Genomic DNA, 26,177 nt, shown 5'->3' on the forward strand with positions numbered 1-26,177 from the left:
CAGACACCAGAAATCAGTGCTTATTAATGATGATACATTTCAATAGACAAGATGTTGCAGGGCAGGAGTGTTCAATCTAGTTTCGTCAAGGATAACAGAAATCCCAAAGTCCCTACAACTAATCTTTCTTCCACCCCAGGCATTTTAAGAACATAAGGAATATCCTAAAGTAGAAGAAATATCCCTCTCCAAAGACTTCACTGGCATTCTATCCTCTTTTACCCTCCCTTCCTTTAATCTTTTGCTAGTCTGTACTTAATCTCAGTTTCACTAACAGACACCAAACAACCCAGCCCAGATAGAGGCAAAATTCACATATCTTCCTCCCAATAAATGGATCTCAAGAAACCGGGAATAATTAAAGGTAACACATTCGCTCAAAAAAGAGTACAGCACATAATGATAGGTCTTCTTACCAAGAATTGCACAGAAGAGTCAGTGGGTCAAATCCGGCAAGCAGGAGATGCGGTAACCACTCCTTATATTTCGCTTGTGCTTTAACTGCGTGACTTATAAATTCAGATATATGGCTCCATGGTGCCACAGGGCAACCTTTCTTCAGAAAGTAGCGAAATACTGAAAACTTCTCATATTTCAGACAGTATGCCAAATGAAGTTCATTTATTTGGGCTCCATATTTCAAAAGAATATTCACAATTCCGAAGAACTCACAGCTCCACCACAAAAAAAAAAAAAAAATCAAGAAGTTAGACTTTTACATAAAAAATAATTCTTTTAAATTGCTACTATAGTTATACCTGAAGGAATAAGAATGTCAGATGAGATAGATTCTTTTACACATCTAATAGACTGAGATGAAATGAAAAGGGAGTTAGGAACTTTTACTTTTCACATTCTCTAGCATAGTTTTCAATTTTTAACTGTGAACAGGTACTCCTCTTATAGTTTAACATATTTGTCTTAAACCATACTTTTTAAATTATCATTGATAAATAGAAACTATTCTCAAATTGTGATTTTTTTTCTATAATTATCTCTACTATCAAGTACTTGCTAAACAAAGTTGATAATGTGGTCAGTACCTAAAGATTCATGATTCATTCCACAAACCTCCAAGATATCATTTTTATTAGCAATAGCAATAGTCAATCTATCCCAGGTACATTTTTACTAATATATCATTTATTCTCCAATTTATGCTTTGTTACTTTAAAAGTTTAAACTATATTCTCTTTACAATTAATCATTCACGTACCAATTAGAGAAATCTATAACTCTTTAATTTCTTTGTAAGAATGAGTAATTTTGTGGCCTGTCTGCTACTGTGCCATTTGTTTCTGCTAGGAAGACTGCCACCATTTGTTCCTGAATGTTGTTATGTATGTACTTTCTTCCTCTGGTTGTTTTCAGACACAGTAAAGCTGAGAGACTGCTGCCCGCAGCTTTACAATAAAGAAATGCCAAAGGATATCTTTCTGACTGATGCTTCTAAAATTTTCACAAATTTACCCCAGTTATTTTGATCTAATTTAACTAGGCTCTCATCAGTTAGCCTGCAGTTATCACTTGCTGATCCTGCTACAGAAGAAACTATACATGGGTTGCTGAATACGTTCCAGTATGTATGAAGGGCACCTGGGTGAAAAGCTAAAGACACTGCCTCATTACAAAAGCACTATATAATTCTCAAGAAACCTCATGGGCATTGTCTACCTCAGAGAAAAACCACTATAAGAACATGTCTGTGATTGTAGATTCCTAGCTAAGGCCACCAAAGATTAGAAATAAGACTTAGCACCCCCTAAATTCGCATGCTCTTAAAGGCTGCCTCCTTTAAGCTGCTTTACATAGTAATCTGCCATCAGGGAGACCCAATAGGCCTGTGCACCACAAATGGCATTGGTTTTCTTTTTTTTTTTTTAAGTCTTTTTTATTTTTTTATTTTTTGACAGGCAGAGTGGACAGTGAGAGAGAGAGAGAGAAAGGTCTTCCTTTTTGCTGTTGGTTCACCCTCCAACGGCCGCTGCGGCTGGCACGCTGCGGCCGGCGCACCGCGCTGATCCGAAGCCAGGAGCCAGGGGCTTCTCCTGGTCTCCCATGGGGTGCAGGGCCCTAGGACTTGGGCCATCCTCCACTGCACTCCCTGGCCACAGCAGAGAGCTGGCCTGGAAGAGGGGCAACCAGGACAGAATCCGGCGCCCCGACCGGGACTAGAACCCGGTGTGCCGGCGCCGCAAGGTGGAGGATTAGCCTGGTGAGCCGCGGCGCCGGCCAGCATTGGTTTTCAATGTGGAAAGCCAGGGATTCAGATGGACACAGAAGTCAGCTTTTGGAAAGCCCTGGCAGCTCTGCTAGGCAAGAGCTGGGTCACTGGAAATGGAACTGTCCTAGGGGTTGAAGCATTTTTGGGTCAGAGCCACAGACCCTGCTGGCTCTAAGCTGAAAAAAGGCCTTCACTTGGTCCAGCTTCCAAAGTAACCACCACTGTTGAAGGGATGGGCAAGGAGGGCCAGTAACATTACAGGCAGAACTGTAAATTTCCTTTTAGAGATGCCACCTACTTTCTATTCAGGGCAGCACTCCTTCCAGGTCAGCTAGGTAATGGAAGTCAACAGGGTGCTATCCCTAGGGAGGTTCACAACTCCTTTATGGTGTCTCTTCTGGCACCTCATGTGAAGAGATAGATAAGTCTGGGCCTCATACCTAGCCAGGCCTTAAATCCCACCTGATTATTATCAGGCCTCTAAGGTCAGTTACTATTTGCCTCTCAATGAGAAAACTTGCTTGTGGTTTAGATACCACCTTTCTTAGGTCCTCTAATAATGACTCTGTCCTTTGTTTTAGACCCTGTGAGTTGAATCTGCTTGTTAGATTCATTTTCTCCAAGCTTCTGCAAGCTGGCACTGTATTTCTGTTAGGTAGGAAGTTAGATATGAGCTTATGTGTGTATGACAGGCCTAAAGAGAAGACATCTATATCCAGCATATGCATCTACATCTCAATCATCCCGATAATGTTTCAGGGGCAGCCAGGCCTTCGCATCCTGTCCTGCCCCCTTCTACCTGATAACCTGCCAGGTGGAAGTCCCCGCCCCTTCTGCCTGACAAACCTTCCACAATCTCCCAAATGCAGCCCAGTATCTGCATTTCCAACACCCTGCTCCAGATCCCCATTCTCTAGGGGGTCCTGCTCACCCTTCCTCTGAAACCAGGATGGCTCCAGCTAGGCTTCCTCCTGTCTGATACCTTCAAGGGAAAACTCAGATAGGAGCTTCTTAATATTTACAGCCATGAAATCCTTTGTTTCAGGAGATGTGTGAAGACAAAGACCCATCTCCTTAAACAACCCCCCACCCCCCCTGCCCACCTCAACCGGACTGCTCACTTAGCCCTCTGCCTCTCTGCTGAGCCGCCCGCCTGGCCTGCCCAGGTGTAATCTCTCTACTCAACCATGTAATCTCACTCCTTCCTCCCCAGTCCGAGCAACTGGGCACTCTCATGTCCTTCTGGAGAGATGCCCATCCGTTCTTCCGGATGTCCCTACCCTAATAAACCTTGCTATTTTACCTCCCACTACTCTCTGTCTCATGCCTGAATTCTTTCTTGCATTTCTCCAGGTAACATTTCCACAAAAAGCCACCTCCTGCTGAGAAGCTACCTCCTGCTGGAACCCTATCTTAACTGCCATTCCAACAACACCCCTTTTCCTCATGAAGCAGCCATAGCAGTCATTGCCCAGTTCCCCTAACAGAAGTTAGGGTCCAGGGCCCGGCACCATGATGTACTGGATAAAATCTCAGCCTGTGGTGCCAGCATCCCATATGGGCACTGGTTCAAGACCTGACTGCTCCACTTCTGATCCAGCTCTCTGCTATGGCCTGGAAAAGCACTGAAGATGGCCCAGGTGTTTGGGCCTCTGCACCCATGTGGGAGACCTGGAAGAAGCTCCTGGTTCCTGGCTTCAGATTGGCCCAGCTCTGGCCATTGCAGCCATTAGGGGAGTGAACCAATGAACCAGCAGATGAAGGATCTCTCTCTCTCTCTTTCTCTCTACCTCTCTGTAACTCTACCTTTCAAATGAATAAATAAAAATCTTAAAAAAAAGAAGTTAGGATCCATTCTTCTGGGTGGGAATGTGAAGAGTCAGATGAGTTAATAGGCAGTCAGGGGGCTGGTGTCCTGGCTCAACAGGCTAATCCTCCATTTGCGGCGCCGGCACACCGGGTTCTAGTCCCGGTCGGGGCACCGATCCTGTCCCGGCTGCCCCTCTTCCAGGCCAGCTCTCTGCTATGGCCCGGGAAGGCAGTGGAGGATGGTCCAGGTCCTTGGGCCCTGCACCCGCATGGGAGACCAGGAGAAGCACCTGGCTCCTGCCTTCGGATCAGCACAATGCGCCGGCCGCAGCGGCCATTGGAGGGTGAAGGAAGACCTTTCTCTCAGTCTGTCTCCTCTCTCTCACTATCCACTCTATCTGTCAAAAAAAAAAAAAAAAAGGCAGTCAGGGTGGTTCCAGTGGAAATTGAGGAAGCAAAATCTTTAGCAAGATCAAAAAAGCCTGCCTGCCCACTCCTTGAAAGCTTCCAATCTTATCATGAGAATAGCAAGGGAGTGGCCATGCCTTCTGAGCTCCCAGTTTATTGTAAAGTAATTTTACAATAAGTAAATAGGTATCCCATCCTTCTGGTGGCTCTTTTTGTTTTATCATGAGCAAGCTAAAATCAGGTCTTTTGATGGTTTTTGTCCCTACCTTGTAACTGAATGTCAAGATCTTTTCTTCCCCAAAATTGCACTTAAAAACCCCAGTACCACTGGCCCCTTCGGGTTTTGCCTCTCTTGGAGACACCCTCCATGCCTCTCAGGCTGGGGGGTCTTCGACTCTAATAAATCTTGCTTTTAATTCTAAAAAAAAAAGAAAAAGAAAAAAAAGAAACAAAGAAAGAAAAGAAAAAGAAACCAGAAATTTTCTAGGCATGTATGTTTATATGTGCAAATCAGGGACAGTTTGAATTCTTCCTTCAAGCATTTGAAACCATCAGCAGCCAAACACAGATACTCTAGCTTTTAAAGACACAGGCCAGAGAGCATACTTTTGCTACAGAATATAAGTACATGCTATTGATATCCCCTAAACATACCTTATCAGATTAGATGCTACAGACAGGTACCATATTACTTTCTGTTTAGAAAAAAACTTCAAAACCAAGAAATTTTCTTATCAAAATTTCAATATAGCACATAAATATGTGACTAAAGCTAAGAAAAATTTTAAGGGACTCGACCAAAAGATAAAACATCCTCTAAAGTGTGAGAAGAACATGTACATATAAACTTTTCTAAACTAACAAACTTTACAGAGTATTTATTCTAGGTACTATGTGAAACATGTTACCTGCAACATTGGCCTTAACCCTTGCAACAATCCTAAGACATTCTATCCTAGATGCAAAAACTGAAGCTTAGTTAAAAAGCTAGTAATTGGCAGCAATGGAGTAATATAACACCAGAATCTAACAGTGACTATGACACAGTAAATTTCAGAAATATTTCTCTTCTAACTATTAGGAAAACTGAAGACTTCATGAAATAATCAAATTGAGGAATATTTTAAAGCTAAACCTACGTTTCTGAAAGTATGCTCTGTGGAACTTTAGTATCTAAAAATGATCCATATGTAAAATGCTCTCTGATGAAAAAATTTAAGAAACTACAAAGTACTGAATGAGCCTAGAAGAGAAAGGAGGGTGAATTTATTTCTAAGTAGGATGCTGGTTACATTTTCAAATTGAAGTAGGCAGGCATACAGGTTGGATCTTGTCTGATTTCAAAATTGTATGCTAAGTGTGTCAGGATGGCCTAGCAGTTTTTTTTTTTTTTTTTTTTTTTTTTTTTGCCTAGCAGTCTAAGGTGCCAGACTCAAATTATATGCTCAATATTTTTCATCAACCTCCAAACACTCTTCAGAAGTAAAATTAAAGCAAGGGTCTACTCAATAATCCTAAGAAAGCATAATAAACAGTACAATGTGCCCAAAAAGTCTATAAACACAAGAGTATTAGTGTATCTATTGTAAATATACATCCTACATATCTGGACCTTTGCTGATTCATCGCGTCTATTAAGAGAGTCACAAAACTCATCACCACATGAAAAATTCACTGAAGCCCTCCAGTAAAGAAAACTATTTAACACTGCTTAATCTGTTTCCCATACTTATTTAACTACAGAACCCCTTAAATCTCACTTAACATCTAATAACAATCTATAGAACCAGTATTCCACAGAACACACATCGCTCTAAACTTCTTCCAATACAGTACTCACATTGCCTTATGTTAGTAGGCTTATGAAACTGCCTGGTGCTCAAATATAGATCCAAACTATCATTTATATGGAGAATAATAAACACAAAATAAACTGGAGAATCACAGAACTGGGAGGATACATGCTCCAAAAATGTAAGCAACTGCAGTGGTGCTATATGACCTTGATTATCACATACCATGGACCACAAAGTAAATTAGCTTGGACCACCTTGAGCTAAAATATAAATTATATGGACAAATGTATATATTTCCTCTAACACTTCAATAAATTCTCCCTCAAGTTATTATATCAATTTGGAAAAACTCTTCAAATACAAGATTTTAAAAAAATAGTCCATCTAGCTTAACATAAATATTAAGAATTAATTGCGACATAAAGAGATGGCATGTTATATAAACAGTAAACATCATCAGATACTGAAAAACAAAAGAAATTTAAAAGTAAAGATGTCTAGACCTTATTTAGGGTTTGCTTGTACATGTTATACACTCTGTTCTTAGAAATTCAACCATGTTCAGAAAAACAGTAATCATATAAAAGAAGCACAGTAAGAGAAAATTCAACAAGAAAACTTATAGAAATAAGCAACCATTTTGTGCACTTTATGTTCATTCAGTTAACCAACAGAATATCTAATCAATGTGTTAGCTGCATTATCAAAAGGTTATAAGTTTCACTGAATGGCTTTCAGCTATTGGCTAAAGACATCAAGTTTTGTCAGATGTGTCCAAATATGATAACTAGAAAGGAACATAATAACTTCTATGAAACTAATGCGATAACAATGATCAAAATCAATGAGAAAGACAAAATTAGGTCAGCTAAACCATGATATTCTATAGCCATATATAAAAGACATGAAATATTAATTCAATTGTCCAAAATTCCAGTTGGAGGAATCTTTTTTAATATGTTCTCATTTAAATTTAATCACTCAACTATGCCCCTGAAACTGTGTCTACGTATCACTGCAGCTGTTAACTTTTTAGCCCCAAAGGACTAAGACTGCTTTAGCTGAAAGATCTGTATAATGGTGGAGGAGACAACATTCCAACCACCTCAAAGCAGGGAAAAGAGCTTAAAGGTCATTACTTTAAAAGGAAGTTCATCCTCTCAAAGGGAAACCCATCAAAAATGTTTCAGAACACTAAACCTGAGCTAAAAAGTTTCTAGATGAATAAAATAATAATGAAGAAAAAACTTAAACCCAGGGCTATTTATACTTATTATTGTAATTTTTTTATGTAAAATTTTTTTTTGACAGGCAAAATTAGACAGTAAGAGAGAGAGAGAGAGAGAGAGAGAGAGAAAGGTCTTCCTTCCGTTGGTTCACCCCCCCCAAACGGCTGACACGGCCAATCCATAGCCAGGAGCCAGGTGCTTCCTCCTGGTCTCCCATGTGGGTGCAGGGCCCAAGCACTGGGCCATCCTCCACTGCCTTCCCGGGCCACAGCAGAGAGCTGGACTGGAAGAGGATCAACTGGGACAGAATCCGGCGCCCAAACCGGGACTAGAACCCGGGGTTCCAGCGCCGCAGGCGGAGGATTAGCCTAGTGAGCCACGGCGCCAGACTTAATGTAAATTTATTACTTATAAAAGTTTACCAAATACAACTGGCCAGTAATATAAGAAAGGGCATAAATAATAAGAAAAGTGCAAATGAGAAATCAAGTCTTCCATTCATTAACACCTTAAATCAGAAAAGTGTTACCTAAATATTGTTATTTAACAATCTTGCACAAAATTAACATTATTATGACACATTGTTGCTATAAAAATTTCAAAAGTTACATCATTAAGTTCATTATCTATTACCAAAATCTCTAAAATTTAGAATATCAAATAATTAATTAAAAAAAAAATCAAGGGGCCAGGACTGTGGCACAGTGGGTAAAGCCGCTGCCTTCATGGCCAGCATCCTACATGAGCGCCAATTTGAGTCCTGGCTGCTCCACTTCTGATCCAGCTACCTGCTAATGGTGTGGGAAAAGCAGAAGATGGCCCAAGTGTTGGGCCCCTGACACCCACATGGGAGATCCAAAAGAAGCTCCTGACCCCTGGTTTTGGCCTGGCCCAGTTCTGGCCAATGCAGCCATCTAGGGAGTAAACCAGTGAGTGGAAGATCTCTTTTTCTCTGTCTCTGTCTCTCTCTCTGTAACTCTAAATAAATTAAATCTAAAAGGAAAAAAAAAAAACTTCCAACTTACCAGGTATCTGTGTTGTGACAAAAATTTGAATTATTAAAAAATGACATATAAGAAAAATTATATTCAAATATCCCCCCCTCTTAAGTGGTAGTTTAGATTAATTTTTTTTTTTTTTGACAGGCAGAGTGGACAGTGAGAGAGAGAGACAGAGAGAAAGGTCTTCCTTTTGCCGTTGGTTCACCCTCCAATGGCCGCCGCGGTAGCGCGCTGCGGCCGGCGCACCACGCTGTTCCGATGGCAGGAGCCAGGTGCTTCTCCTGGTCTCCCATGCGGGTGCAGGGCCCAAGGACTTGGGCCATCCTCCACTGCACTCCCTGGCCACAGCAGAGAGCTGGCCTGGAAGAGGGGCAACCGGGACAGGATCGGTGCCCCGACCGGGACTAGAACCCGGTGTGCCGGCGCCGCAAGGCGGAGGATTAGCCTGTTGAGCCACGGCGCCGGCCAGTTTAGATTAATTTAATCAACATTTGGGTATACGGTTACTGAGAATCCCAATTTGAAGATGCTTACTTAAGAATGGGCATTTGGAACAGCAGTCAAAACGCTGCTCTGCATGTGCACATCCAACATCAGAGTGCCGGGGTCTGAATCCCAGCTCCACTTTTGACTGTAGCTTCCTGCTAATATGTACTCTGGGAGGCAACATGTGTCTTCCAAATAGTTGGGTCCCTGCTGCTCACATGAGAGACCCACCTGGATTTCTTGGCTCCTGGCTTCCACCTGGCCTACCCCTGCATCTTGTAAGCATTTGGGGTGTCAATCAGCGAATGAAAGGTCTGTGTTTGTCTGTGTCTGTGTCTGTGTCTCTCTGCCTTTACAATAAACAAATATGTTTTGAAAGATACTTACTTAATGAAAGAAATAATAAAAATGCAACAAATTTTCAGCTTTTTTTTTGGCTATATGCCTCTTTATAAACAAAAAGAAAACCTATTGAGAAAATGAACATTTTCTTGTTTTATCAGGAAAGCTTTACACAAGTCCCAAAATAATCAAATGATTTCCATATTATATGTACAATGACTGACATGGAAGCTAATACCAGACATTAGCCAATATAAATGTAATATAAGGACTAAAAATGTAATTGCTGTTGTTTCCTAGGTAAACAGAGGAACAGAAGGGAGAAGAAAATTAACCTTGATGATGCAAAATATACTATCTTTAAATTAACTACTTTTACATACATACATGAATCCCTTGAGAAAGTTTTTCCCTTCAATTAAATTCTCCACAAAACAGTTAATAGTGGAAGAGATGTATCAAAAGTTAGTCCATTGGCATGGGTTCTAGACAAACAAATGAAAAATCAATTGAAAGAACTAGGAGAGTACATCCTCATTAAACAGATCTTCTGATGTTTTAACTTTTTTTTTTTTTCCTACAGGCTAACAAATAGATTTTTCAATGACTTCTCTTACCGAAAACCTACCTCACTAAATAAGAATACACTCGGTCCAATTCCAAGTTCCCACTTGAGAGAAAATAGCTTATAAACCTTTGTGACAGACACTAAAGCAGGTTCAATTGTGCTTTGTAGGCAGCTTCAAAGACCAACATTTCCAAGAGGAGAAAAAACAAAGCTTGCTAGCTCATCTTTGTGACCAAAGACATCTGTACACTATAGTGCTCCTCCTTTATTTCTGGCTTACAGCAATTTGATTGGTTTTGAGCATGCTTTTCTTCAGGTTTATCATGCTTGGGGTTACCAACTTTCTTAATATGCAAATTCATGTAGTCATCCAATGTGGAAAGTTTTGTGCCATTGATAATTTACTTATATTTTTCTATACCAATTTTTCTCCTCTCATTCAGGCCTTTAACAAATATTAGACTTACTTGGGTTCCTAAGGCTCTTGGTTTGTAATTTTATTCCTTCCACTATTTTTCTCTCTCTTCTTACATAAAGATAATTTTTATTGGTCTACCTTCACATTAATTGATCTTTTCTCTGCCACTTCCATTTTGCTATAGAGCCTACACAGTGGTTTTTCATTTAAGATATTATATTTTTCAGTTATAAAATTTATGTTTGGTTCTTTTTAAATATTTTTCTTCTCAGCTGAAAATTTCTATGCTTTTATTTACTTTGTTTATTTCAGGAAACAGTTTATAATAGTTGCTTTCAGTTATTTTATATCTCCAATGTCTTAATCATCTCAGCATTAGCATTTGTTAATTGTCTTTTTCCTTCCTATTTAGTCATATTTTATTGGTTCTTCATATGTCAAGTACTTTTAGACTATATCTTAGAAATTATGAATGTTATGTTGTGTAGACTCTGCTGGATCCATCTATGTCTTGTTTTAATCCATTGCTTATGTTATCAACCTAGTAAGATTCAGATTGCAATCCCTGTGTCACCTTCTACAGGAGTTCCAATGTCAGTTCAGTTCTCAAAGTCTTTGCTAGACTACTTTGCACTTAGTCTCATGATAGTGCCACTCAGTTAGGCCTGAACCTTTGGCAATAGTTTACATCTAGCTTTCAAAAATCTCTATCTTTACACATTTAAAGCTTGGAGTGAATGAGTAAAAATATGCCAATTGATGCACAGAATTAGGGGACCCCCTTCTCCAGAACATAAACAGTAAACCAACTATAGATATCAAAAGTATAACTTTGGGGGACAGCATTATGACACGATGGGTAAGGCCCCAGCATCCCATATATGCAGCAGTTTGAATCCTGGCTGCTCCACTTCCAATCCACCTCCCTGCTTTAAGGAGCCTGGGAAAGCAGAAGATGGCCCAAGTACTTAGGCCCCTGCCACCCACTTGAGAAACCAGGAAGAAGCTCCTAGTTCTTGGCTTCAGATCAGACCAGCTCCAGCTGTGTGGCCATCTGAAGGATTAACCAGAAGATAGATCTCTATGTCTTTCCCTTTGTCTCCGTAACTCTCCTTTCAAATAAATAAATCAACCTTCATTTTAAAAAAAAAAGTAAGTACAATTTTGTAGTACTTGTGAAAGGAAAAGAAAAATGACCATTTAAGTCACTATTTAGGAATGAGATAATAATAGCTCTTAGAAAAATTATCCTAGACACAGCAGTAAAAAACAGATTCCTTGTCTTCCATGAAAAAAAAAAAAAAACAAAAACAAAAAACTATCAAAGACACATTTGGGGGTAGAGAGGGTTATGTGGTTAAGATGCTGGTTAAGGTGCCCACAATCCACATTTATTTAATAAACTGCCCTGGTTCTCCACATTTATTTAATAACCTGCCCTGGTTCTAACTCCAGCTTCCTGCTAATGTAGACCCTGGGAGGCTGCAATGACAGTTCAAGTAATTGGATTCCTGCCACCCATGTGGGAGCCCTGAATTGGGTTCTCAGTTTCAACCTGTCCTGATTCAGTGCTGGCCTTTGTAGACAAGTAGAGAGTAAATCAGAAGATTAGAGCATGCTTGCTCTTTCTCTTGCCTCTCAAAAAAAAATTTAATAAATTTTAAGATAACATTTCTTTGCTAGAGTTAGCAAAAGATAGTGAAACAAATGCTACTAAATAATATTTTTCCCATTAGGTTTTTAATTCTTAAAGGAAAAGGTCCATGTTTCAGCTTCCTCAGTAAATGGTCAATTAATGTTACTGACTGAGAAAAAGAGCTGTCCCCAACAATTTTTTTCTCTTAAAAAAATATTTTGGGGGGGCCGGTGCCTGTGGCGTCAATCTCATATGGGCACCAGGTTCTAGTCCTGGTTGCTCGTCTTCTGATCCAGCTCTCTGCTGTGGCCTGGGAGGGCAGTGGAGGATGGCCCAAGTCCTTGGGCCCCTGCACCCGCATGGGAGACAGGAGGAAGCACCTGGCTCCTGGCTTCGGATTGGCGTAGCTCTGGCCGTAGCAGCCATCTGGGGGGTGAATCAACGGAAGGAAGACCTTTCTCTCTGTCTCTCACTGTCTAACTCTATCTGTCAAATTAAAAAAAAAAAAAAAAAATGGGGGCCCGTGCTGTGGCGCAGAGGGTTAAAGCTCTGGCCTGAAGCTCTGACATCCCATATGGGTGCCAGTTCTAGCCCCGGCTGCTCCTCTTCTGATTCAGCTCTCTGCTATGGCCTGGGAAAGCAGTGGAAGATGGCCTAAGTGCTTAGGCCCTGCACCCACATGGGAGACCTGAAGAAGCTCCTGGTTCCTGGCATCAGATCAGCTCAGCTCCAGCCGTTGAGGCCATCTGGGAAATGAACCAGTGGATAGAAGACCTCTCTCTCTGTCACTACCTCTCTCTGTAACTCTTTCAAATAAATAAATAAATCTTTAAAAAAAATATTTCTGGGGCTGGCACTGTGGTGTAGCAGGTAAAGCTGCTGCCATGGCACTGGTTCAAGTTCCGGCTGCTCTACTTCTGATCCAGCTCTCTGCTATGGCCTAGGAAAGCAGTAAAAGATGGCCCAAGTCCTTGGGCCCCTGCAACCATGTGGGAGACCCGGAAGAAGCTTCTGGGCTCCTGGCGCAGCTCCAGCCGTTGCGGTCAACTGGGGAGTAAACCAGCAGATGGAACATATCTCTCTCTCTCTCTCTCTCTCTCTCTCTCTCTGCTTCTGCCTCTGCCTCTCTGTAACTTTGCATTTCAAATAAATAAAAGAGAGAGAAGGAGAGACAGAGAGAGGTCTTCCATTCACTGGTCTACTCCCCAAATGGCCACAACAGCCAGGGCTAAGCCATGCTGAACTCAGGGGCCAGGAGCTTCCTCCAGGTCTCACACATGGGCCATTCTCTACTGCTTTCCCAGGCCACTCTCAGGGAGCTGGAGCGTGGGGAAAAGAACTACTATATTCCTAAAGCTGTACCTATGAAATTTAAATTCATTAAGTAAAAGCTTAAAAAAAAAAAAAAGTGGAGCAGCTGGGACTCGAACCAGTGCCCATATGGGATGTTGGCACTGCAGACGGCAGCTTAATCTGCTACACCACAGTGCTTACCCCACTTCAATGTATTTCAATCAATCCTGGAAAACCCAAAAGGCTATTTAAGATATTTCTCACCAAAATTCATTTATCTGAATCTATGGTATAAAGCATACTGCCCAACTCTCAAAGGCTCCCATTAATTTTAAGGTATTTCAGGGTTAACAAGGGTATTGTATTGTGTGGTTTAACTCAAGCTGTGCTTAAGAGATGATGAGCAGCCACTATGACCAGAAGGACAAAAATAGCATTCCTCCAAAAAATTAGATGAAGGCCAAAAATGATCACCATTACATTGGACACACACACACACATACACACACACAGATATACATTATCTAAAACTGTTAAGCTCTCATCTAACAAAAAATGTTTAATTCTGTATTAAATGTGTATAGAGAAAACAAATGAACAACTAAAGTTATCAAAGCAGCCTTACTGAGGGCATATTAAAGCAATCAGTACTCCTCTGCTCAGAGAAAACTTGAGGGAGTATATAATAAAATTCCAGGACACCATAAAAGTTATACAAACAGTTTCAGATATTCAGATAAACCAAAATCCCAAATATTCAAATTAAAATGTATATTTGGAAGTTCAAAACAAATAAAATGAATGATTATTTTACATAGCGAAATACTTAAGAGACAAATAAAGCTAAAAAAACTAAGCAAACTTTCAATAATATTTAAACTAAATCACAGTGATGGACCACAGATACTACTTAATATGGCATTTTTTACTTATAACTCTATTCTATTTTTTAATATTTTTATAGACAAGTTATCTGTCAGCAGCAAATGAAACAGTAATTATTCATTTACTCTACTTCATAGAATCATAGCAGATTAGTAAAACATATACATTTTATTTATATATATATATATATATATATGCATAGGACAAACATTCTCAAACTTAATTCTCATTGATCTCAAGAAATGTACCAAATACATTTAAAATGTAGTTAATACCCATAAAACTAAAGTTTAATTTTTAAGCTCATAACAAGTTTTATAATTACAAATTTCAAATGATAAATTACCTGGAACATTCACTGCTCTACTTGATAAAAAATCGTGAATTATTTTAAAGACCAACGATATCAGAGAATTTCTGCATTTACTTTAACACACTGAATGTGTTCCCTAAAATTACTATACTAAAATTGTAATCCAGATCCAAAGAAGAAAACAACCTGACTTTTCATTTCATTTTTGCTATAGCTTGAATTAACAAGATATACACATGGAGGATTTTTGCTGTTAGTTTAGCATTGACAGAGATAGTAAGCTTAAACACGAAAAAAAGTCACTTGGAAATAAAACTCCATAAAGAAAAAATCTGAAATTTGGCAAATATACATACTCCTTTTGGAAAGCCATGCACATGGGAGAACTGAATCCAAACACCAGGCACATCTGGGCATCTGGGCTATAGCCATTCTGGAGTAGTAGTTCAAGACACTCTTCATGTCCTCCAAACACTGCTGAGTAAACAGGGCTCACTTTGTCTGGTCCAGTGTCACAGATGCGGTTAGTAAGTGGTATTAACAAGTCCAAGATTCTACAAATACACAATAAGCAGGTTTAATGTTTTTATATGCTCATATGAGAATTGGCAACATTTCCACAACACATATTTTAATAATCACCCACTGACTGGTCTAACCAATGTTCTTTCATTTGTCTTGCTTTTCTGTGTGTTAAAAGGCAGGGCTACAGAGAGAGGAAAGAAGAGAGGGAGAGATAAATCTTCCACACACTGGTTCACTCTCCAAATGGCTGCCAATGGCCAGAATTGGGTCAGCCCTAAGCCAGGAGCCAGGAAGTCCATCCTGGTCTCCCACACAGGTGGCAGGTGTCCACGTATTAGGGCCACCTTTTGCTGCCTTCCTGGGTACATTAGTAGGAAGGCAGATTGGAAGCAGAGCTGTCAGGACTTGAACCAGCACTCTGATATGGAAATACCAGCATCTCAGGCAATGGCTTACCTCACTGTGACACAATGCTGGCCCTTAGAGAAGTCTTTTTTGTCTTCAGTATACCTTCTATCTACATTAAATTACTATAGGATACATAGTTAACATGACAATGTTACAATTATTGTTGTTTAAGCAAAGGTCCTTAAATATATTTGAAACTGACAAGTAATGTTCCTGAAGTAAAAAGTAACCTGTTTTCCTTACTGGCTTTTTAAAAAAGATTTACTTAATTTTTTTGAAATGTAGAGAAACTCAGAGAGAGGAAGAGACAGGAAGAGAAACAGATCTTCCATCTGCTGGTTCTCTCTCCCTAAATGATCCAGGCTTGGTCAAGCCAAAGTCAGAAGCCTAGAACTCCATCCAAATCTCCAACTTGGTGGCAAGGGCCCAAGCATATGGTCAATCATTTGCTGCCTTACCTGGCACATCAGCAGGAAGGATTGGAAGCAGAGCAGCCAGGACTTGAACCTGCACTCTGATACAGCATGCCAGCATTATAGATGGCAGCTTAACCTGCGGCACCATAATGCTGGCATCCCTTTTTTATTCTTTTACTAATTATTTACCTTATCTCCACCACTTTACACTCCAAACTTCAAATTTTATGGTAAATATTTTAGGATTTAATAAATAATTTAAATCTAGTCTCAAAAATGTTTTCCTAAGGCCAGAGTTTTGACACAGCAGTTAAAACTGCCACCTGTGGTGCTGGAATCCCATATGGGCACTGATTCGAGTCTCAGCTGCTCTACTTCCGAAGCAGCTCCCTGTTAATGGCCTGGGAAATCAATGGAAAATGACCCACATGGGAGATCTGGAAGAAATTCCTGGCTTCTGGCTTCAGCCTGGCCCAACCCTGGCAGTTGAGGCCATCTGGAGAGTGAACCAGCAGACAGAAGATCTCCCTCTCTTTCTCTGTCTCTCCCTCTCTCTGTAACTCTTTTAAATAAGCATTTTTAAAAATCCTTTAAAAAATTTTTCCTTCTTAAAGTAACAACTAGCTTTATTTTCCCAATTAATAAGAACTTTTAAAGATGGTGAGTGACATGAAATGGAGAATAATATTTCCATCAGGAACAAAACAGATTTCTACTAAAAAATTTTATTTTCTCAAAAGAATATGAGCTTATTAAAATACAAAGCTGGTTGCAGGGAAGAGGAACTTCTACAGAAAATCATTAAAATGTAAGTTATTAGATTATCTGTAAACTTACCTCCAGCAGTGAGCTGGAAAAAGCACTATTTAGCACTTTAAAACTAAAATAAACCTTTAGGGATTAAGTATGCAAGGTATACCATGTATTACCTATGTATTAAGTATTCCTCTTTCTGAGGAAAAAAAATCAGCATTACAGAGAGGGAGAGTCAAATCTTCATCCACTGCTTCACTCCCCAGGTACAGACAACGGCCAGGGCTGGGCCAGGCTGAAGCCGGAAGCCAGAAGCTTAATCTGGGTCTCCCACATGGATGGTAGAGACCCAGGCACTTGGGCCATCCTCTGCTGCTTTTCCCAGGCCATTAGCTGGGAACTGGATTGGATGTAGAGCAGCCAGGACTCAAACTGGCACCTATATGGGATGAGGGCACCCATACTGGATGCCAATGTCACAGGTGGTAGCTTTACCCACTGCACCACAATGCCAGCACCATAACTAAAGATTTTAAATATGTATTTTAAAAAACTGTTCAGTGCCAATTTATGACAGGTGGCCATATTCTCTTAAGTATAACCAGGGGGCCGGCACCATGGCTCACTTGGTTAATTCTCTGCCTGTGGTGCTGGCATCCCATATGGGCGCCGAGTTCTAGTCCCTGTTGCTCCTCTTCCAGTCCAGCTCTCTGCTGTGGCCAGGGAAGGCAGTGGAGGATGTGCCAGGTGCTTGGGCCCCTGCACCCGCATGGGAGACCAGGAAGAAGCACATGGCTCCTGGCTTCAGATCAGCGCAGAGCTGGCCGTGGCAGCCATTTGGGGAGTGAACCAACGGGAAGAAGACCTTTCTCTCTGTCTCTCTCTCACTGTCTATAACTCTGTCAAATAAATTTTAAAAAATTTAAGTATAACCAGGTTATTGGCTTCTAAAGTTCCTAGAGCCATCAATTTACTGTGTCTCCAGAAAATGCCAATCATTTTACAAGAACTTTTGGCTGCAAATTAAGAGTAACAGAACTATGGAAAAGTACTGGGTTAGACGTAAGAAGAAAGAGAAATGCAACCAAAAGGTTTAAGATGGAGAGGACTATTCACCCCAACAGGGGTCACACACTTTCTGAAACTGGGAGGTAATGTGAATAATGCCATCAGATTGCTAGTTGAAGAAGCCTTGGGTAACAGGGGAGAAGGAGGAGAAGGAGAACAGTCAGAAAGGGAGACTTCAGAGGGAAGACTCCACACTCTGAGAAAGCACTTGAGTTTACCCTTCTCTACTCTTACTGCTTTACACCAGGAAAGTTTAGGAGACAAAATGGGGTAGATCTTGTCACCCGAAAAATTGTAGGAAAAAATACCAAGGATTTTACCTGTAGATAATATGTCTGGCCAAGATTTATTCCTTAAGCTTTTAATTCCTTAAGCGTTTTTAATTTTCTGGCTTTAAAGAACTATTTCTTTATTTGAGAGGCAAAGAGCAGATATAAAGCACTCGCATCTACTTGTTAACTCCCCAAATGTCCTCGACAGCTAAAGGGGGCAGAAGCTAAGAGTGGCAGCAACCCGACTATTGACCCATCAATGATGCCTGCAAGGGTCTGCATTAGCAGGAAGCTGGAATGAGGAGCCAGAGCCAGGAACAGAACCCACATACCCCAATACAGGAGGCAGGCATACTAATCAGCACCTTAACTACTGGACTAAAAGGCCACCCCTATTTTGTTTTTAACACTTACTTTGTATGGCCCATTTGTGCAGCTGCATGAATAGGTAACTGCCAGTTGTCCTCATTACAGTAAAGATCAGGATCTGCCCCACTGGACAGCAAAAGCTCCACACATTTTGTGTGACCCTCCTGAGCAGCAATGAACAAGGGAGTAGCTTTGTCCAGAGCCTGGCAATTGACATTTGCACCTAGTAAGATTAAAACATTTAATAGATAATTCTCATTTATGTCAAAAAATATAAATTTCAAAGCAACTGCTAAAAAAGGATTTCACAGTACAACAGCTTTTTCTCCTCAGTAGATGTTGCTGTGTAAATATACTTTTTTTGCTAACTTCTTTGTAATAATTTAAATGGTTTTTGCTTTTATATCAGCAGAAAAACAAGTGATTCATATTTTAGAATTCATTTTTGAGCTAAAATGAAAATACTGTTTAATGAACATTCATTCCATTCTGATCCTTCCTCCTTTATGGGTCCAAAAAGCAGGTGTCTAAAAAGGAAAACCACAAACCAGCAAATATGGAAAATATTTCTGATAATAAAAAATTTTTCTAAAGTCTAAGATATGTTCCATAGATGTCATTCATCAATTTAGGCTAAGATTTATGAAAAAAAAAAAAAATACCATTAGATTTAACATACATAGGGACTATGCCTTAAAACTAGCGTATTGTCGGCCGGCACCTTGGCTCAATAGGCTAATCCTCCACCTGTGGCGCCGGCACCCCGGGGTTCTAGTCCCAGTTGGGGCGCTGGCTTCTGTCCCGGTTGCCCCTCTTCCAGGCCAGTTCTCTGCTGTGGCCCGGGAGTGCAGTGGAGGATGGCCCAAGTGCTTGGGTCCTGCACCCCATGGGAGACCAGGAGAAGCCCCTGGCTCCTGGCTTTGGATCAGCGCGGTGCGCCGGCCGCAGTGCGCTGGCCGTGGCAGCCATTGGAGGGTGAACCAACGAACGGTAAAGGAAAACCTTTCTCTCTGTCTCTCTCGCTCATTGTCCACTCTGCCTGTCAAAAACAAAACAAAACAAAAACAAAAACCTAGCATATTGTCTTTATTATATCTCTTCCTTCATTACCACTACATGACAAACAAACCCTACAATAAAGGCAAAAGCTATTTTAATAGCTTTATGAGATCTTCTTAACTCCACAAATCTAAGTAGATGATAGTGTATAAAGATTTGAAAAGTTGAAAATGACCTTCACTTTTATAAAAGTTTTGAAAATAGCTGAATTTCTTAGATTTTTCTCATTGGCAAAAATGTATTAAATATGCTAATTATGGCACTTATTATATGACCAGAATAAATTTTAAATTTCTGGAATATGAGGGTACTTCAAAAAATTCATGAAAAATGGAATTAAAAGGTAAGTTTATTTTGGTAAAAAAAATTGTGAGGGGCCAGCACTGTGGCGCAGTGGGTTAACACCTTGGCCTGAAGCACTGGCATCCCATATGGGCGCCGGTTCTAGTCCCAGCTGCTCCTCTTCCGATCCAGCTCTCTGTTATGGCCTGGGAAAGCAGTAGAAGATGGCCCAGGTCCTTCGGCCCCTGCACCTGTGTGGAAGACCTGGAAGAAGCTCCTGGCTCCTGGCTTCGGATCAGTGCGGCTCCGGCCGTTGCGACCATCTGGGGAGTGAACCATCGGACGGAAGACCTCTCTCTGCCTCTCCTCTCTGTGTAACTCTGACTTTCAAATAAATAAATAAATCTTTAAAAAAATCGTGAAATTCATGCATAGTTTTTCATAATATACATTTTCCACAAACTTTATGAAGTACCTTCATACATCTCAGTGGAAAATCATTATCAAGGAGAAGAAACTGTCTTTATTTAAAGGGATATTCCATAAGTACACCAAGAGTTTCATAGAATCTTAAGAAATTCCAAACATGCTAGACAGCTAAAATTTTCTTGACTTATATGAGGACTTGCTATTAGCTTCAAAAAGAAGTGAACACCATTAATGAGAAAAGACTAAGTCAAGAAAGAAATTTACTTAACTTTCTTTTTAAATAAACGTTTCACTTTGAGTGACAATTTCAAAAAAATAAAAAATAAGAAACCAGTTCCTTAAGACTACAAGTGGAAAAGTCAAAAAACATGACAACTCACTAAAAGAAGACTCATTTTAAGGTGTTACAAGCATGTAAGGTTTACAATACAAACATGCCTACATACCTTTCAAGTTGCTATTCAGAGAAAAGACAAATTTTAACAAAGAACAAAACACAAGTATCTGGAGCTCCAGGTGACAGGAGACAGGGTTGGCACAAAGAGACAGCCAATACGGTGCAGGTTAGCCTACTTTATTCTAATATTAGTTAAATGCTAATAACTGGAACAACATACAGGACTGAAAGTCATTAACTGAATTAGGACAGTCCTCAGAAGGTATTAAATGGCAGATGAAGGAAGATCAGAAGTCAGAAGGCCTGGTCCAAGTCCTAATTATGCCAGGAAATAGCAGCTAACACTTCTGGCACTTTAGCACTTCGGGTCTGGGATTCTTAATCTAAAAAATAACGTATTTGAGTCCAGTGCCGTAGCTTAACAGGCTAATCCTCCACCTTGCGGCGCCAGCACACCGGGTTCTAGTCCCGGTTGGGGTGCCGGATTCTATCCCGGTTGCCCCTCTTCCAGGCCAGCTCTCTGCTATGGCCCAGGAAGACAGTGGAGGATGGCCCAAGTGCTTGGGCCCTGCACCTGCATGGAATACCAGGAGAAGAACCTGGCTCCTGGCTTCGGATCAGCACGATGCGCCGGTCGCAGCAGCCATTGGAGGGTGAACCAATAGCAAAGGAAGACCTTTCTCTCTGTCTCTCTCTCTCACTATCCACTCTGCCTGTTAAAAAAAAAAAAAAAAGTATTTGAAGAAATGATTTCTGAAGATTCCTCTCAATTCTAAGATTTGTACACTCATTATTGAAAAAAAAGCCTTTTTAAAAAAAAAAATTATTTGAAAGGCAGAGTTACAGAGAGAGAGAAAGAGAGACAGAGATAGAAAGATCCTCCATCCACTGGTTCACTCACCAAATGGCCACAACAGCCAGAGTTAAGCCCATCAGAAGCTGGGAGCCAGGAGATTCCTCTGGGTCTCCCATGTGGGTGCAGGGGGCCAAGTAACTTGGGCCTCCTCTACTGCTTTCCCAGGGCATTAGCAAGGAACTGGATCAGAAGTGGAGCAGCTAGGATTTGAATGGGCACCCATTGGTGACTGCAGGTCATGGCTTAACTAGCTGCACTTTTTAAGATGGCGCTTAGGGGCTGCCACTGTGGCATAGCAGGTAAAGCCACCGCCTGTGGTGCCAGCATCCCATATGGGCAACGGTTCCATCCCAGTTGCTCCATTTCTAATCCATCTCCCTGCTAATGCACCTGGAAAAGCAGAGGAGATGTCCCAAGTAGATGGGCCCCTGTACCCATGTGGGGGACCCTGAAGAAGCTCCTGGCTCCCAGCTTTAGATAAGCCCAGCTCTGGCCATTGCAGCCATTTGGGGAGCAGACCAGCAGATGGAAGCTCGCTCGCTCGCTCTCTCTCTCTGTCTCTCCCTCAATCTCTCTCTCTAACTCTGACTTTTAAATACATAATAATTTTTTTAAAAAAGGTAGTATTTAATAAATATTTGTTTCTTTTACTCTCTACTTCATGTTAGATATCTGAAGGTTGGTAAAGAGCAAGCAGAAATAAGAAAACATGGACCCTGATGTTCAAGTAAACTTTGTCTTTCCTATCTGGAAGCAGTTTATAAAAAAAAGCCCAGGTACTGAAAAACATTGCCTGTCAGCAAATACGGATGTCACTTCCCTGCTCTTCACTATACATGCTTTGTCTGGTTAGTACTGTGAGAGGACACAGTGTGGGGAAGAAATTTAAAAGCCCTTGTATGATAAATGTTTCTGATCACAGAGACATCATTACAGAGTAAGAATGCCACCTCAACGCCATCTTCTCGGGAAGTGCAGAATATGCAGTTAGGTTATCATTGAGAAATGTATATCTGGCTTATGTTGCCATTGACACAAAATTAAGTGTAAACATGCTTTGAAATAAATCCATTTAAATAGTCACATAACTATCAAAACAAACAACCATCTAATAAATTAATTTAGCTTAAAATAGTCTTGTACCCTAGAAAGCTGGAACGCCTCAGGTTCCTACAGGAAAGCAGTTACCTCATTCAAATTGCCAACTTCCCTTAGTGATAGATTGTACATTCCTACTCAGATACCTTACTAGCTAGGCATTGAATTGTTAGTAATACACACTTAATAATCAGGCTCATGAATCAACTTGTGTTTACTCTAATTTACAAAAACCATAAATTTTACAATCATATTTAAAAATTATTCTTCCCTAGGAAGATACAAGGTTAACATTCATGATCTTAACAGTACAAAGGATAATGGATTAATCTTACCTGATGAAATAAGTATGCTCAAGCTTTCTAGCTTGCCATACTGAGCAGCCACAAACAAAGGTGTGATTCCAAAGTCATCCTGGCATTCCTTGTTTGCTCCTTTTTTAAGAAGCAATTTTATGATTTCAGCATTTCCCTAAGGCACAGATTCATATTTTAAGTAAGAGAAAACAAAGAAAATAGAAGGTATCTTTTTTCTTAATATGCTTTATTTTTTTCTTTTTTGACCTCTCATTAAAGGTAAACTTGAAAAAGAAAAACAAAATAAAACCATACATTGTCAGATTGGTTGGGAAGGAAAGGGCCAAATAGATTATCCTACACCTCCAGCTAGCCCACTAAATGTAAACAGATGAAACACTGCTCTCTAGGAATTATAATCCTTATAAAATCCTGCAAAATTAGCTTGTTAACCCAAGGACTCAGGAGCTAACACAATTTCTAAACACACTGCTATAAATAAAATGACATTGCTCTTTGTCAATTTACATCCTACATGTTACGATGATTTCTAAACTATGCTATCAACATTTGAGAATTCAGATAATCCCTATAGCCCAAAGCTACCACAGCTACTACAGCAGTTAGCTTATTCAGAATGATCATTAGCATTTAGACTGCCTTTTTGGTACTGCACTAACCATCATAAATTACAAGCAAGTGGGAAGCAAAAACTGTATAGAACTGTCATTTTAAAAGAGTAAAACACACAATTTACATGGAAATGAAATAATAAATTCAGAGGTTACCTGAAAAGAAGCCTGATGCAAGGAGTTCCATCCACACATAGAATGGGATCCATTAACATTTGCTCCATGTCGAAGCAGCAGCCTTAAAACATCTATCTGTCCATTTTCAACAGCTGCAATACAGCAGTCAGAAAAATTACTGTCAGCAGAAAGACATGTTTGTAGGCCTGGACACCTTGGTGATAGTCTTATCACTTATTCAACTCAGAACTCATGATGCTCTGACCATTCTGAAACATTTATCACAACTGTCTTAGCCTAGATCCATTAACATAAACCTAATCCTTTCTGTCCACATATAAAATTATTTTCAACAGTATGGTAAAAGACACAGAGGAAATGGAAACAGGAAACAAACATTTACTCTCTCTGATGATGGAGACCATGTGGTTCTGGTTTGTTAAGATGCAGTTTGGAGAGGGATAGGATGAACAGTTAAGAAAAAACAATAATAGGTTGGAGAAAGGGACTTTTGGTTGCTATCATCACCATTTGATCACAAGTGACATGAGTCACTGACAAAGCAAAAATGCAAGCCCTGCATCTTAGATATTTTTTAACATCACAAACAACAAACTTTTTTTAAAAAATGCTATGGGAATTACTATCACTGTGAACACAGCTTTTTGTTGAGTGGTGCATTTGATTAATTGCTGTGGACCTTAGACTGTCTTCCAGAGCTCCCATACATTTTGACCATTTTTTTTTAAAGATTTATTTATTTGAAAGGCAGAGTTACAGAGAAGAAGCAAAGTCAGACAGAAAGAGAGAGAGAGGTCTTCCAACTGCTGGTTCACACCCCAAACAGCCACCACAGCTAGAGCTGGGTGCATCCAAAGCCAGGAGCCAGGAGCTTCTTCCGGGTCTCCCACATGGGTGCAGGGGCCCAAGCACTTGGACCACCATCTGCTGCTTTCCCAGGCACATTAGCAGGGAGCTGGATCAGTAGTGGCAGCCAGGCGTCAAATCAGTGCCCATGTAAGACGCAGGTGGCAGCTTTACCCACTAGGCCACAATGCCAGCTCCAACAATCACTGTTAAAATGATGTCCTTATATCCACCAATGAAAATAGAATAAAATCTTCTTGCTTAAACTAAAAGAGAACTATAGGGAACTAAAGATTATTGTTTTAAAAAAAATGTATATTACTTTACTATAATAACTGAAACCAAGGACTCCCAAATTGCTGCTAAATGAAGTCCTTTGAAGGAATAGTTTGCAAGTCTATAGACACAGACACTCAATATTCATGTGACTCCTTTATTTTATTTTTTATTTTTTGGACAGGCAGAGTTAGACAGTGAGAGAATGAAACAGAGAGACATGTGCTTCCTTGAATAATTTCACCAAATTATTCTATTTTTCTTTACATATATAATTTAACATTACAACAAGATATAGTTAGTCTAATACTTTGTACGTTTAAGTTTATAAGTCTTACTTTGTGAGTATGAACACAGAATATAGGTGCAATGTATTTAGAGAACATGTTATCAAGCTGACACAAGGAGGTGTAGCTAAACTTTCCAATACATGTCTACAATAAAATTTTACTATGAGGGAGTCAGTAATTCTGCTGGTGTTGAAGCAGAGTTAATGAAAAACTGAAAATCAGAAAACAGCCATATATGAGGATGCTTCAAAAAGTTTGTAAAGGGCTTTTATTAATAGCCTCACACATACAACATTCACAATCTACCTTTTTGACAATGTTTTGTTTGCATGTCTGTACTTTTTTATGTAGTTCTCCCATCTGTGGCAGATACATTCTCAGTGAAGGCCTGAAAATGCAAATAGTACTGAACCCTACATGTGTTATGTTTCCTCCTATGCAGATATACCTCTAACACTGGCACTGAGGCATCGTGCCTGCAACTACTGAATCTCGTAAGGGCACCAGTTCGAGTCCCAGCTGTTCCACTTCCAATCCAACTCCCTGCTAATGTGCCTGGGAAAGCAGCAGAGAATGGCCCAAATCCTTAGGCCCTTGCCACCCATGTGGGAGATCCAGAGGAAGCTCCTGGCTTCAGCTTCGCCCAGCCCTGGCTGTTGCAGCCATATGGGGAGCGAACCAGCATACGGAAGACTTCTATGTCTCTCCCTTGCTCTCTCTCTGTATCTTTGCCTATCTAATAAATAAAATAAATCTTTAGCAAATAGTTTGTAAAAAAGCACAACTCAAAAGTAAGTTTGTTTTTGGTGCAAAAAAATTATATATATCAAATTGTATATATTACTTTTATATTCACACATTGTATATATGAAAGTTCTTCAAAAAAGTTCAGATCAACTGGCACTGCTTGTTTTTAAGTAATCCTTATTGATAACAGCAAATTTTATTACTGTTCTATTTTAATAGTTGTTGCAAATTTCTTAAAGTACCTAACTTACACATTAAAACTTACAGGGCCGGCGTGGTGGCATAGCAGGTACAGCTGCCACCTGCAGTGCCGGCATCCCATATGGGCACCAGCTCAAGTTCTGGCTGCTCCACTTCCCATTCAGCTCTCTGCTATGGCCTGGGAAAGCAGTGGAGGATGGCCCAGGTCCCTGGGCCCCCACATCCACATGGGAGACCCACAAGAAGCTCCAGGCTCCTGTCTTCAGATCGGCACAGCCCCAGCTGTTGTGGCCATTTGGGGAGTGAACCAGCAGAGGGAAGACTTTCTCACTTTCTCTGCCTCTCTGTAACTCTGCCTCTCAAATAAATAAATACATCTTTAAAAAAAAAAAAATTCTAAGTTTGGGGGCT

General features: G+C 40.3%; 1 protein-coding gene across 3 annotated transcripts in view; it reads right to left on the bottom strand.

Annotated features, from left to right (window-relative positions):
- The window catches only part of ASB3 (ankyrin repeat and SOCS box containing 3), a 120,824-nt gene that overhangs the window by 21,984 nt on the left and 72,663 nt on the right, over positions 1-26,177 (bottom strand). For all 3 annotated transcript variants that reach the window (XM_062209430.1, XM_062209431.1, XM_062209432.1), the window contains 5 exons: positions 23,425-23,537; positions 22,676-22,811; positions 18,265-18,442; positions 14,765-14,962; positions 417-674 (listed from right to left, as the gene is read on the bottom strand). In XM_062209430.1, the coding sequence (XP_062065414.1) occupies positions 417-674; positions 14,765-14,962; positions 18,265-18,442; positions 22,676-22,811; positions 23,425-23,537 (883 nt within the window). The remainder of the gene's footprint in view (positions 1-416; positions 675-14,764; positions 14,963-18,264; positions 18,443-22,675; positions 22,812-23,424; positions 23,538-26,177) is intronic.

This window comes from Lepus europaeus, chromosome 13 (assembly GCF_033115175.1).
Source record: "Lepus europaeus isolate LE1 chromosome 13, mLepTim1.pri, whole genome shotgun sequence".
NCBI lineage: Eukaryota > Metazoa > Chordata > Mammalia > Lagomorpha > Leporidae > Lepus > Lepus europaeus.